At 38.8% G+C, this 12372-nt stretch overlaps 1 protein-coding gene across 4 annotated transcripts in view; it reads left to right on the top strand.

The window, feature by feature from the left end:
• Window positions 1-11697, top strand: part of RAB30 (RAB30, member RAS oncogene family) — an 85538-nt gene extending 73841 nt beyond the window's left edge. For 2 of the 4 annotated variants that reach the window (XM_008066742.2, XM_021716931.1), the window contains exons 4-5: window positions 4686-4869; window positions 8591-10895. In XM_008066742.2, coding sequence (XP_008064933.1) covers window positions 4686-4869; window positions 8591-8841 — 435 coding nt within the window. In that variant the 3' untranslated portion in view covers window positions 8842-10895. Of the gene's footprint in view, window positions 1-4685; window positions 4870-8590 lie in introns of all 4 variants that reach the window. The other 2 variants (XM_021716932.1, XM_021716930.1) reach the window with 2 other exon arrangements.
• The last annotated feature ends 675 nt before the right edge of the window (window positions 11698-12372 follow it).

Here is a 12372-nt window from a genome sequence, read left to right on the forward strand (position 1 = left end):
ATTTATTGTAGAGATGAGATCTCACTGCCCAGGCGGGTCTCGAGCCCACGGGCTCAGGCAATCCTCTCACCTCAGCCTCCCAAAGGCACGGGATTACAGGCTGAGCCACCGAGCCCGGCTTCAAAACTGTTTTGAGCAGTGGGAAAAACATCTAGATAGGTATATTACATCAAACAGAAAGTATTTTGAAGGTGACATTTAAACATATAAGAATGAATACCTAATTTTTTATAAATATATTTTGTTTTGGGGGGTCCCCCTTGTATACACACACAACTCGTGTGAGCTAATCTGTTTGACCAGAAATGTGCCTACTACATGTCAGGCACTGGCAGGATAAAAGTGAATAAGAAAGTCCCTTGGCTGGGTGTGGTGGTTCACTCCTGTAATCCCAGTGCTTTGGGAAGCCTAGGTGGGAGGATTGCTTGAGCCCAGGAGTCAAGACTAGCCTGGGCAACATAGCGAGACCTCATCTCTACACAAATAAAAAAAAAATCAGCCACATGTGATGGCATGCGCCTGTAGTCCCAGCTACTCAGGAGGCTGAGGCGGAAGGATCACCTGAGCCCAGAAGGTCAAGGCTGCGGTGAGCCGTGATCATGCCACTACCCTTCAGCCTGAGTGACAGAGTGAGACTCCAACTCAAGAAAACAAAAGAAAAAAGAAAAGAAAATGGTCCCCACTATCAAAGAACGGACTTATTTTTTTTCCTGGATCCCCAGGCTTAGATATTCCATTTATTCTACATTCTGCAAACCATAACCTTATTTTTTAAGTGCATACTACATTCTGATAAAAGTCATCTTTTCATAACATCTGACTGTACCATAAAACTACAGGCTCCCCACGAGCAATGTTTATGTCTTTTTCCTCTTTGTTTCACAGCACAGTTCCCATCCCCAGTACCTCTTTTAGGCTTCTGGAACTTTATCTATAAAAAGTGAGAGTTGGCTAATCTTCCAAATCCAGTCGGAATCAATTTGCCTGTGAATCTTTCTATCCCAATATGCAGAATCAAGATGCCGAATGTCTTTTAACCACATTAATCCAAGGGCCTCATTAACGTGTGGACATATGAAGAGTAAATCCTTTGCTAGAAAAGGGCAGGACTATGTTGTGGTAGTCCTATCATCGCCCATGTTCTTTGTACTTACTGAATGCCTCTTCTTGGTGATGTTTAAGTGTCTTCTTGCTAGCAGTTTGCAGGCCTTCACAGAGCTCCATACAGTCAGGGGAAAAGAGACTCTGCCAGCGGTTTGCATATCACCTGCCTGGTGAGTGACAGGGGCAGATCTCTCTCCTAACTTCTCACCACCCACCTCTGCCTCCCCCACAAGTATCATTCTGTCCTGGGAATGGCTCCCAGCATTAAAGACAGAGAATTCACGGTATTAGAAAGATTCTCATAGCTATTAAAGCTACATAAATAACAAATCAGTAAAGAAAGCCTTAAAGAAGAAGGCCCTCTCTTAAGATGGCCTGTGCTATGAAGGTAACCTTGGATAGAAAATATAATTAAAACATGTAGACCACTGACCTGTACACTTAAAAGTGGTTAAAGTGATACATTTTATGTGTATTTTAGCACAATAAAAATTGGAAAAAATAATTTCTTTTATCCATTGATTTTTTTTAGTTTATCATAAATTAATGAGTAATGAGCAAAACTATAAGCTAAGTGTAAAATATTTTAGCCTTAAGAGATTAATTTCACTAGAAATAGATTTACTTTATTTCTCTGTAATGAGGACTGTGTTGCAAAAATAGGAGAGTCATGAAAGTATGTACATATATTCATTCCTTGGACCATCAGTTCATCCATTCATCCTCTATTGTAGTAAATGTTTTGTGCCGAGCACTGTGGTAGGTAAAACATCTTTGTCCCTGAAGCACTTGCTATCATCCAGCTCTAATATTTTATCTGTGAGACCTTCTTTAATACCCTACTAATCTACTAAGTAGAATTAATCAGTCTTTCCTTTGTGATTCTACAATCCTTTGTTCATTTAATCAGTCATCATTCAAATGTGTTCACCACATACAGTAGACTGTGTTAGGAAAGCATTGGGGACAAAGGGTCAAGTAAAAGACAGCCCTTGCCCTCAAAGAACTCGATCTAGGAAGAGGACAGGCTAGTGAACCAATGATTGCAATACATTATTGTGACAATGAGGCAATGCAGGTTACGTAGTAGAATAAGGAAGATAGCAGTGTAGCCCCGTGCTGGAAGTGAGAGTGGTTAGAAAGTCCATAACTGTGGTATTGAAAACATATCAACAGGCATGAGGCTAATATATTAATGTCCTATGAATACTGGAAAGGAGTGAATGGTTGCAGAGAATGATAAAACCAAGTTGAGTGATAAAGGCAGTAGAATATGAATATCCTCAATAATTAACTCTCAGACTAGAAACAGGCAACTTCCTATGAGAAAGTAGTATATTTCTTAACAAGGCCACACAATCACTATTCTTGAAAATATTTCAGTGGTTTTAACCTTCAAAACTGCTCTCAAGATGTGCCAGTAAGGGAACACACTGACTTCCAGTGATTGACAGTGTCTAAATCCAATCAAAAGTGTTTCAGAAACTCAGTATGGCTTTAAAACAATATTCTGTTTTTCAAAGACATGTCTTGGCAGGGAGGAACCATGTTCCTAGGTTTGAGGCAGAGAAGAGATTTATGGTTTTCATCCCACCCCAAACCAATATATCTGTATGGTCACCTTTAGCATACACAGACTTCCATGTACATCATCAAAGAGCAGCTGCAACTTCAGATCAAAGGAGAGTCTTTGTGTGCTGCTACTCAGCAGTCTCTTAGCTAAACTGGTATGAGCAGAGAATGACACCAACTGATTTGCCCTCCTTTGATACGGACGCACATTTAAATTAGTCTTCAGTGGCAAAGGCAGCGTGGTAGTATGGAACGAATCCTCAACTGGGAATAGAAGACCTGGTGTCTGAGTTCTAGCTTTGTGAACTTAGGAGACAGAGTTTTCATTAATAAGGGGGAGCATGAACTTGCCTACCTTACTGGGTAGCTGTAAAGTTAAATGAAACTGTCAATAAATATTTCAGCACCTATTATTTTGCCAGGTGCTGTACTTGGTGAGTAAAGTGAACCCTGACTTTCTCTTCATGAAACTTTCAGTCTAATGGGGAAGACAGCAGTTAAACAAATTATTACAAATGAATACATGACTCAAGTGTGTTGGGTGCTATGAGGGAGAATGATAGGGACTGTGGGCGGGGGTGGGGGTGGGAAATGGAGAACCTGGCCTAATCTGAAGATTCTGGAAAACCTTCCCTGAGGAAATAATGTTATGTCTATGGAGGTAAATATACCTGGGACCTATGAGATGTATACAGTTAGAAGGGAAGATTATTATTGGTGTTGATGTTTTTATTTCTCAAGGCCTTGTGATTTGTTCTACACTCAGCAGCTTCTATGGAGAACAGTTCTTTTTCTTTTTCAGTAGTCGTCTGCTCTGAGTAGGGAAATTCAGGGAAAAGTGAGAAGTGTTGCCTTCTTCTTTGTTATTAGAATAATCAGTTATGGGTTCTTAGAACTGATAGACAACTTCAGAAAATGTTAACTTTCATGGCTGGGAATGATGGCTCATGTCTGTAATCCTAGCACTTTGGGAGGCTGAGGCGGGAGGACCACCTGAGTCTGAAAGTTCAAGACCATTCTGGGCAACAAAGCTAGACTTTGTCTCTACGAAAAATAAAAAAATTAGGTGGGTATGGTGGCATGCACCTGTAGTCCCAGCTACTCAGGAGGCTGAGGCTGAAGGATCACCCAGGAGGTTGAGGCTGCAGCGAGTTGTGATTGTGCCACTAGACTCCAACCTGGGTGAGAGTGAGACCTCAGCCCCCTCCCCCAATAGTGAACTTTCAGTGGGTTATATGTTATTTACCCCTTTTTATAAAGAAACAACTGAAGCCCAAAGAAATTAAGTGACTTGCCCAAGGTCATAAGAGCTTAAAAATTCTGGAGGGAAATTACCTTTTTTGTCGGCCATGTCATTATTCCTGTGTTCATCAACAGAAGTAATACCTTCACACATTTATTTGAATCTTGTACTGGAAAAGGTGGTGAGGTTGGATCTTTGTACAGTTGCTGACAAAAATGCTAACAGTCACAAAATGACAGCTTGCCCTGTACATACCGTGACTTTTATAATACAGCATTGTGGTTAAGTGTGTGGACTTGGGGCACAATGAGTGGCTGAATTGACTCTGGGGCATACTGGCTGTGAGATGCAGTTCTTTTTCAGTAGTCGTCTCTGTGCTTCGGTTTTCTCATATGAGTAATGGTTATTGTAATAGCATCTACCTCATAGGATCATTGTTAAGACTGAGTTTCTACACATAAAATGTTTAAAGTAGAGCTGGGTACATAATAAATACCCAAAGAGTTTTATGTATTTACAAATAAAGAGAAAACTTTTAAATAACAAAAAAACACAACAACAACAACAAAAACAAGCCTCATTCCCTAACCCCAAAATACACCAAACAAGTTTTTTTTGTTTTAATCATAAGTCCTTTTTTTTTTAGGGCAGAAAATAACCATGAAATTATTTGGGTGAAGGTGTTCCCGTTTTCAAACTAAAAGCAAGGCAATGTTTTCTTTCTTTTCTGCTTCTCCAACTTGATTCCTCTCTTATGCCTTTACAGCTACAGATCTGGGACACAGCAGGTCAGGAGAGATTTCGGTCCATTACCCAGAGTTATTACCGAAGCGCCAATGCCTTGATCCTCACCTATGACATTACCTGTGAAGAATCCTTCCGTTGCCTTCCTGAGTGGCTGCGGGAGATAGAACAATATGCCAGCAACAAGGTCATCACTGTGTTAGTGGGTAAGTAAGAAAAAACAATGAGGGAAATTGATTCATGGGCATCAGAGGATTTAAAATTACATAAAGCTTGTGCCTTGGTACCTTGCAAGAATATAGTCTATAGCTATATAATTTTTGCAGTCAACACTCAGGTCTTCTGCAATAGAAGAGAAAATGAAATAGGTTCTATCCCATGGTAATGGTTTAGAAAAATGAAGTAGAAAACATTGCTGATTAATTTTTCTATCAATGTAGGCTCTAGAGAAGAAGTTGGATGGTCATGAAATTTATGTGGATTGCTAAACACCTAAGAAAATCTAATTACAAGATGGCTGAAATGGCTGGGCTAGAAGTAAAATATATCTTTTAAGTTGATAAGGAATTCATTATTGAAGCAATTGTTTATTGCCTTAAAAAATGGACTTTGATTATTTTTTTCCCTCTCTAACATTTATGCTGATTTGAGAAATACTATATTTCAGAAAGAGTTCACTAAGGGAAATGCTACAGTTTGTTTGATCATGTTGGAGCATAGAGCCTCTGCTTAGGATAGAAGAAAAGCAGAAAATAACCTTTGATTTTTTTCGTAGTGACAAATATATGGTGGCACGCTCACAGCCACCATATCCTCTACCTGCTGGGCTCAGGTGATCCTTCCACCTCAGCCTTCCAAGTAGCCAGAACCACAGGTGTGTACCACCATGCCTGGCTAATTTTTTTATTTATTGCAGAGACGAGGTCTTGCCAAGTTGCTCAGGCTGGTCTCAAACTCCTGGACTAAGGCAATCCTCTCACCTTGGCCTCCCAAAGTGCTGGGATTACAGGTGTAAACCACTGTGCCTGGCCTTAATTATCCTTCTATATGTAGGCCCCCCTTCCATTTCTCTCCTCTTTTCGGATTAATTGCTAGAGCATTTGTTTGTCCTAAAAACTTTGCAGGCTGAATGCGATGACTCACACTGGTAATCCCAGCATTTTGGGAGGCTAAGGCAGGAGGATTACTTGAGCCTAGGAGTTCAAGACCATTCTAGGCAACACAGTGAGACTTCATCTCTTTAAAAAAATTAAAATTAGCCAGGCATGATGACCCATGCCTGTAGTCCCAACTACTTGGGAGACTGAGTTGGAAGAATTGCCTGAGTCGAGGAGGTTGAGGCTGCAGTGAGCCATAATCATGCCATTGAACTCCAGTCTGGGCAACAGAGTGAGATACTCACTAAAAATAAAAACAAACAAATAAAAAACGAAAGGACTTTACAAGTCTACATTTTGTTCCTGTGGCATCATTTGGCATGTTTCTCCATCACCTATAGTTCTTGCAGATTTGTAGGTAAATCTGGAGGCCTGGTGAGAATTTTTTTCTTTTTAGCCCAAATCTTACATGTATGGTATTCTAAGGTACAATTTTCATAGGACAGGCAAGAAAGATTCTTGATTTTTTAATCACCACTTTTCAAGCTAATGAGTTGGTTGTCTAGTATGTTCCAAAAGTAACTATTGAAGTCTGTTTATATTTTCAATATCATTATGAATGTATAGATTTAAATATATTTGATATATTTTAGATTTTTGCAATTAATACCATTGATGCTCCAATTGTTCCAACTTTGACAGCAAGAGCTTCTTCAAATGGGCTCTTGAGTCCTTTTAATATGACCCCAGGAATCTTTGATAATTTTATTTGCTTTCTGGTATGAGTAATGTTTCAGCCACATCTTGTGCATTTCCTGCCCTAGGCCTAGAATTAGCCGTTTCTTCAAGAAATGCTGTTTCTTTTGAATGGGATGTTGTATTTAGAGGCCACAACCTAGGTGCTAAGAGTCCTCCCTCCTAGTAGGTTAGTCATTGTTTTTAGGATTTTCAGTGGACAGAGTTGGTGTGTATGCATGTCTGTGTGGGCGTGTGTGATAAATTCTATAGTATCCACAAGAGGCTTATCTTCTTAGCCTCTGCTAGCTTTTCTGACTCATAAGAAAGACTACCAGGGACTACATGTGAAGAATACAGGACAGGAAACACAGCTGAACAACAGGTCAGCGTCAGGTATCACTCTTCAGGGGAAGTAATCCTTACAGTAATCCATATCGCTTTCAGGACCTCTTGTTCTCACCCCACTTGAGGGAACAAGGCTCATGTCAGCAAGTGTAGAATCTGCCCTTGCCTAAAAGCCTCAATGTCCCATACAAGCAATACCTCTTATAATAACTCCACAGCTGTAACTTTCAGGGTCTCTTCAAGTAAGAAGAATCTACCATATTCAGGGAAGCTCAATGTTATGGCTTTCCATGAGGTATTTTATAATTCATAGGTAAAATTCGTTAGGCCAAATGTAATTTATCAATCAGGGGTCATTTTTTATCATAAGCAACGTTACCAGGTTCAATTGACATATCGCCATTGACAGGTTTCCCAGAGAATGGAGATAGAAAACGTTTTTTTTTTTTTTTTTGAATTGGAGTCTAACTCTGTCACACAGACTGGAGTGCAGTGGCCGCTCCCGGCCACCGCAACCTCAACCTGCTGGGCTCTGGCGATCCTTCCACCTCAGCCTTCCAAGTAGCTGGAACTACAGGCACGAGCTACCACGCCCGGCTAATTTTTTATTTATTGTAGAGATGAGGTCTCGTCAAGTTGCCCAGGCGAGTCTCGAACCCGCGGGCTCAGGCAATCCACACACCTCAGCCTCCCAAAGTACTGGGATTACTGGCTGAGCCACCCAACCCAGCTTGAAAACTTTTTAAAGATTATAAAAAAAAAAATGATTCATATTGATACTCCTATTTTATAATTTAGGACTACAGAGATGTTACTCAACCTAATTCATCTTATATCTGTATTCCTTTTTTCCCATGCCAAAAATCCCACTTCCCATTGATACCAGCATAATTATTAATTTGATTTATTCCATAATACACATATAGCAGCCTGAAAATTACAATACCTCTACTACCACCAACAAGGTGATTACTGCATCAGTTCAAGCTCTTTTTCTTCAATTCTTTTTGTCCTTAGGTTATATATACTAAAAATACATGGTTAAATTATTACATCTTCAACTTAAAAATCATTTCTCTTTGTATGGCTATACCACTAAATTGTAAATAGTTCATCTGCTTAATTTTGCTTTCAGTTTTTAGGGGCTTCTTTTTAAATTTAAATTTGCATTAACTGAATGATTATATAATTATATAAAACATAAATTTCGAAAGTCAAACCTATAAAACAATGTATATTCAGAGAGGTCTGGTTTCTATCCCTGTTTCTTTCATAGGTAACCATTATCTTTTAAATTAAGATTTGGTTTATTCTTTCATTTTAAAAAATAAGGAAAAAAGTGTGTGTATGATACATATATTCATATTCTTCCATTTTTCTTGGATAGACAGTTGCATATAGACAGCTTTCTGCTTTGCTTTCTTAATTTAACAGTACATGCTCTCGTTCTTTGACAGTACATAGAAACATTCCTCATTGTTTTTTATATCAGCAAATACTCCATTGCATGGATGTACTGCAATTTATTCAGCCAGTGCCCTACTGATGGACATTTGGGCTGTTTCTTGTCCTCGCCTTTACACGTGGCACTCATATTTTAAAGTAAACATTTCAGTAATCACAGTCACATTTGCTTTGCTTTACTTGCCCATCTGTCTAATTTGACTTCAGATCTGTAATTGAATTTTGATGCTTTTGAGCCTGCAAAAAAATGCTAATTCTTTCTTTGATTTTACTACTGTTACAGGCAACAAGATCGATCTGGCTGAAAGGAGAGAGGTCTCCCAACAGAGAGCTGAAGAATTCTCAGAAGCTCAGGACATGTATTACCTGGAGACCTCAGCCAAGGAATCTGATAATGTGGAGAAACTCTTCCTTGACTTGGCCTGCCGACTCATCAGTGAAGCCAGACAGAACACACTTGTGAACAATGTATCCTCACCCTTACCTGGAGAAGGGAAAAGCATCAGCTATTTGACTTGTTGTAATTTCAACTAAAGGCTGCAGCAAGGAGATGCAAAAGGAATCAGCAGCTGCCCTGATGGGCCACAAGTTGCTGGGGAGATCTGGCGATGACTGTGGCTCCCGCTCTTGGACCTTCTGACTCCTGGGGGCTTCTCAGCTTACAAAGCATGGCAGGCCAAGGGCCTCGACCACAGGCCAGCATTAGCAGAACATATAATGGTTTTACCCTTTTGCAGTCTGGAGTTGGAGCAAGGAGAAAATTGCACTAGGCACTCCATGATCTGCAGAGCATGTTGCTTTTGTTTTTTAAAAAAGCAAGTAAAGGCGCATTCCTGAAAACGGTCCAGGGGGAAATATGCTGTAGGGATCCCTTCTGCACATCAGTGGGTGCATGTAGGGGCTATTCTTTAGTGGCTTCTGGGGGCCCTGGTTTTCTTGTCTACCAGATAAACCCAAACTGGGAAGGCCAAGTACTGTCTCTGTGGTGTATACTGACGACCCATAGAGATTTTGAAAAGTGTTATTTCTCTTGTTCACAGGCACTTTCAAGAACTTTGGGATGTAAAAATGAAATGAAACCTTTACCCATGACCAACAGTAACAATCATTGTTTTAATAATATATAAAATTTCCATGACTCCTTTTGGTGCTAATGATTCTGCTATTTCACAGACCAAACATTTTAGTACATTAATGTCCTTAAATGTATTATATAGAAATAAAAAAAAAATATGGGGGAAATCCATGAATCAGCACTCATTCTCAAAGTCTCATTGCAACCTTTTTAAAGGTGGATTATTTTTTTTTTTGGAAAAGAGAATTCCTTTCATGTTTCCCTCTGAATCACTATCATCTTCTTCTTCTTTTATTTTTCCTGCCTGTTAAGTAAATTTAAAAGTTTGAAAAATGAAAAAAATATGAATGGTTGATATTCTAATATAAAAGATTAGTGCTGAAACATTATGGGTTGCATGAGAAAACAGATCAGATATGACCAAAATACTGTGGATTAATGGACTGCAGTGCAGGGCTCCATACAGAGCACAGTCCTTGATAGCAAGTCCCATCTTTTACTTCTTGGTACTGTCTATCTTGGACAGACCAAGGTTCAGAATTTTGTAGGTTTTTTTAGTAAAGTGAGAATAGCAACAGATGAAAAGTCTTATGAACCATTTTTGTATCTTCAGTGATAACCTTAGAAAAATTCTGCTTGTGGAAGCAGGTTGAACTGTCATTTATCCCCTCCATCTTGTAATAATGTTCCCCTCAGACTCTTGACATCCACTCTTTCCTGTTTCTTTTTCTTTTTCTCTCTCTCATTCCCAGACTCCCCTTTTCATTTTTCTTCCCTTCCTGCTGCTTTCCTTCCCTCCTGTCCTTATATGCATGTGTTACTGCAAATCTCCAATTCTAATGGAGGTGTATATGCCTTTACTTAGCCAATTTTAAAACGACTCAAAATGGAAGACGGGCTGCTGAATATGTGTTTCTGTTTCTTCAGTGCCATCCTTTGATAGCTTCCAATTTGTTCTTTGATATATATGCAAATTGGGAAAATAATTAAACCTGTATGCTGTAGATGCTGTCAGATGTTTCTGTAGCTTGCTGCTTAGTATAACTGAGGGGTTAGTAATGGAATGGGGATATGCTAGGTAATTTCACTGTTGCTGTAGATGGTGACAATCTTAGTCCTGGTAAGTTGATGTTTGAAAGCTATTTAATTGTAAAGAAATGAGTCATGTAGAGACATGATATTGGTAAAGCATTTCTGACATTTCTCTAGCAGGTTTCACAGTGACCAATCTCTTGCACATGGGATTATACACATTGTTTAGGGGACTGATAGCTATGGTTGGCCTCACTGTGTTCTTCCACTTCCTATGGGAAAGAGGAAGGGGTCTGAGAAGTATGACTTGTTTTGTTTTTCTTTTAGAATCTGTCTCTACAGAAGGGAAAAGTCATTTTAATAAATACCAAAATAATTTGTAACATTTGTTGCCTTTCTCTCCCCATCTTTTCCACTAAACAGAAAACAAGGTAATCAACATAGGCAGAACTTATCTTTTTGAACTGGGAAGAAACATCCCTAAGTTTAGATTTACTACTCTTTATTTAAAGCAAAAATCCAAATTCCCCAGCACATGATGACCCAACTTTGTCTCACAGCAGCAAGAGTGTTGAAAATAAAGCTGCTTTGTGAACTTGGAGGAAAGGGTCTTGTTAAATAGGACTGATTCAATTGCAGAATAACTGCTTTTAGGGTCACACTTGTATTATTCCGTAGGGTTTAGCCTCCTCTATATACCCTTGGCCACACCCAAAAAGGGATTAGAAAGCTCTGCTTTCAACTCTTTTCTTCCTTGTTGCTCCTCCCAGACTCTCTAGCTTACAGTCACCCATCCATGGCCCACCAGCAGGGATTCATGAGAAGTGAGACTTTGTTTCCTTTTTTCTTAGTTGTATGAATTCCTGGTTAGGCCTTATGGACACTAGTCCACTCATATCGCTCAAGTTTGAGAACAATCTCTGACAATATTGTAGGTGCAATTGCAATAAATATTAGTTGAATAAGCATTTTTGTGGCAAGAGGGGCTTTTTTGGGTAAACAGAAATTCCTTCAAGGACAGCTTGAAAAATTAAATGAAGTCACCTTAATGCAGGCCAGGACCTAATTTACTGGTTTGCTTAATAGTTTATCGTGGCAATATTTGCTAAAATGAGCCTTAAAAAAAAAAGTGAATTCTCATTTAATGGTGGATAAAAAGAGATAGTTGCTTTATTATAATTTAATTTGGCTTGGTCTAATAATACAACTGAAGTCCACGTCTTCCTCCATTTTTGGTATGATCTATTTCTTCTTTCAATAAAGTTATTAAATATACGGCAAAACTTTTTTCAGTTTCCAGTGAAAATGTATGATATTCATGTCATAGAGTCAGGCTTGGGAAAAAAAATCTATAAAATTATAGTTGGTAGATATTAATAATATTTCATTATGGCTTTGTGTAGACTGTAAAGGATGTGTGCTTCTTTACCCTTGGAAGGTTTTTTCTCTGTTGTGTGCTTTTATTAGCTCTTTTGAATTATGTGAACTTTTTTTTTTTCTATACAGGGCCAATAATCCATTTTTGTGGATTACTTAGATTAGACTATTGGCGTTCCCTGGCCTTTCTTTTTCTGTCTTTCAATCGTTTTACTTTAACATCTCTTCCTGAGCAAACTGGCAAGAAAGTAACTAAAAATGAATTGGTTTGATATTGTGTCAAGTTCTGATCTAGAGTTTGTAAGAAGGATAGAAACCATTGACCAAAATAAGATATTTGGATAAGGATTATTTATTTTAATCATTTAGACTTGTTGGAGGGGGAGGCAGATTTAACAAAGGACTGGATTCTTATCTTTCTTCCTCTGTTCGTGAATATATGCTTTTGGAGGACACTGGTGACGCCTACAGCGTTAAGTCAATGATTTGCCTCGTTTACCCTTTAAGCTACCAGATCTGGCATCAAGTTTCAATTAATGACTCATGCTGGCTGAATACCAGTTGCAAATGATTTTAAATTG

The sequence above is a fragment of the Carlito syrichta genome, unplaced genomic scaffold, assembly GCF_000164805.1.
Source record: "Carlito syrichta isolate Samal-C Ts95f unplaced genomic scaffold, Tarsius_syrichta-2.0.1 Scaffold309093, whole genome shotgun sequence".
Classification (NCBI taxonomy): Eukaryota; Metazoa; Chordata; class Mammalia; order Primates; family Tarsiidae; genus Carlito; species Carlito syrichta.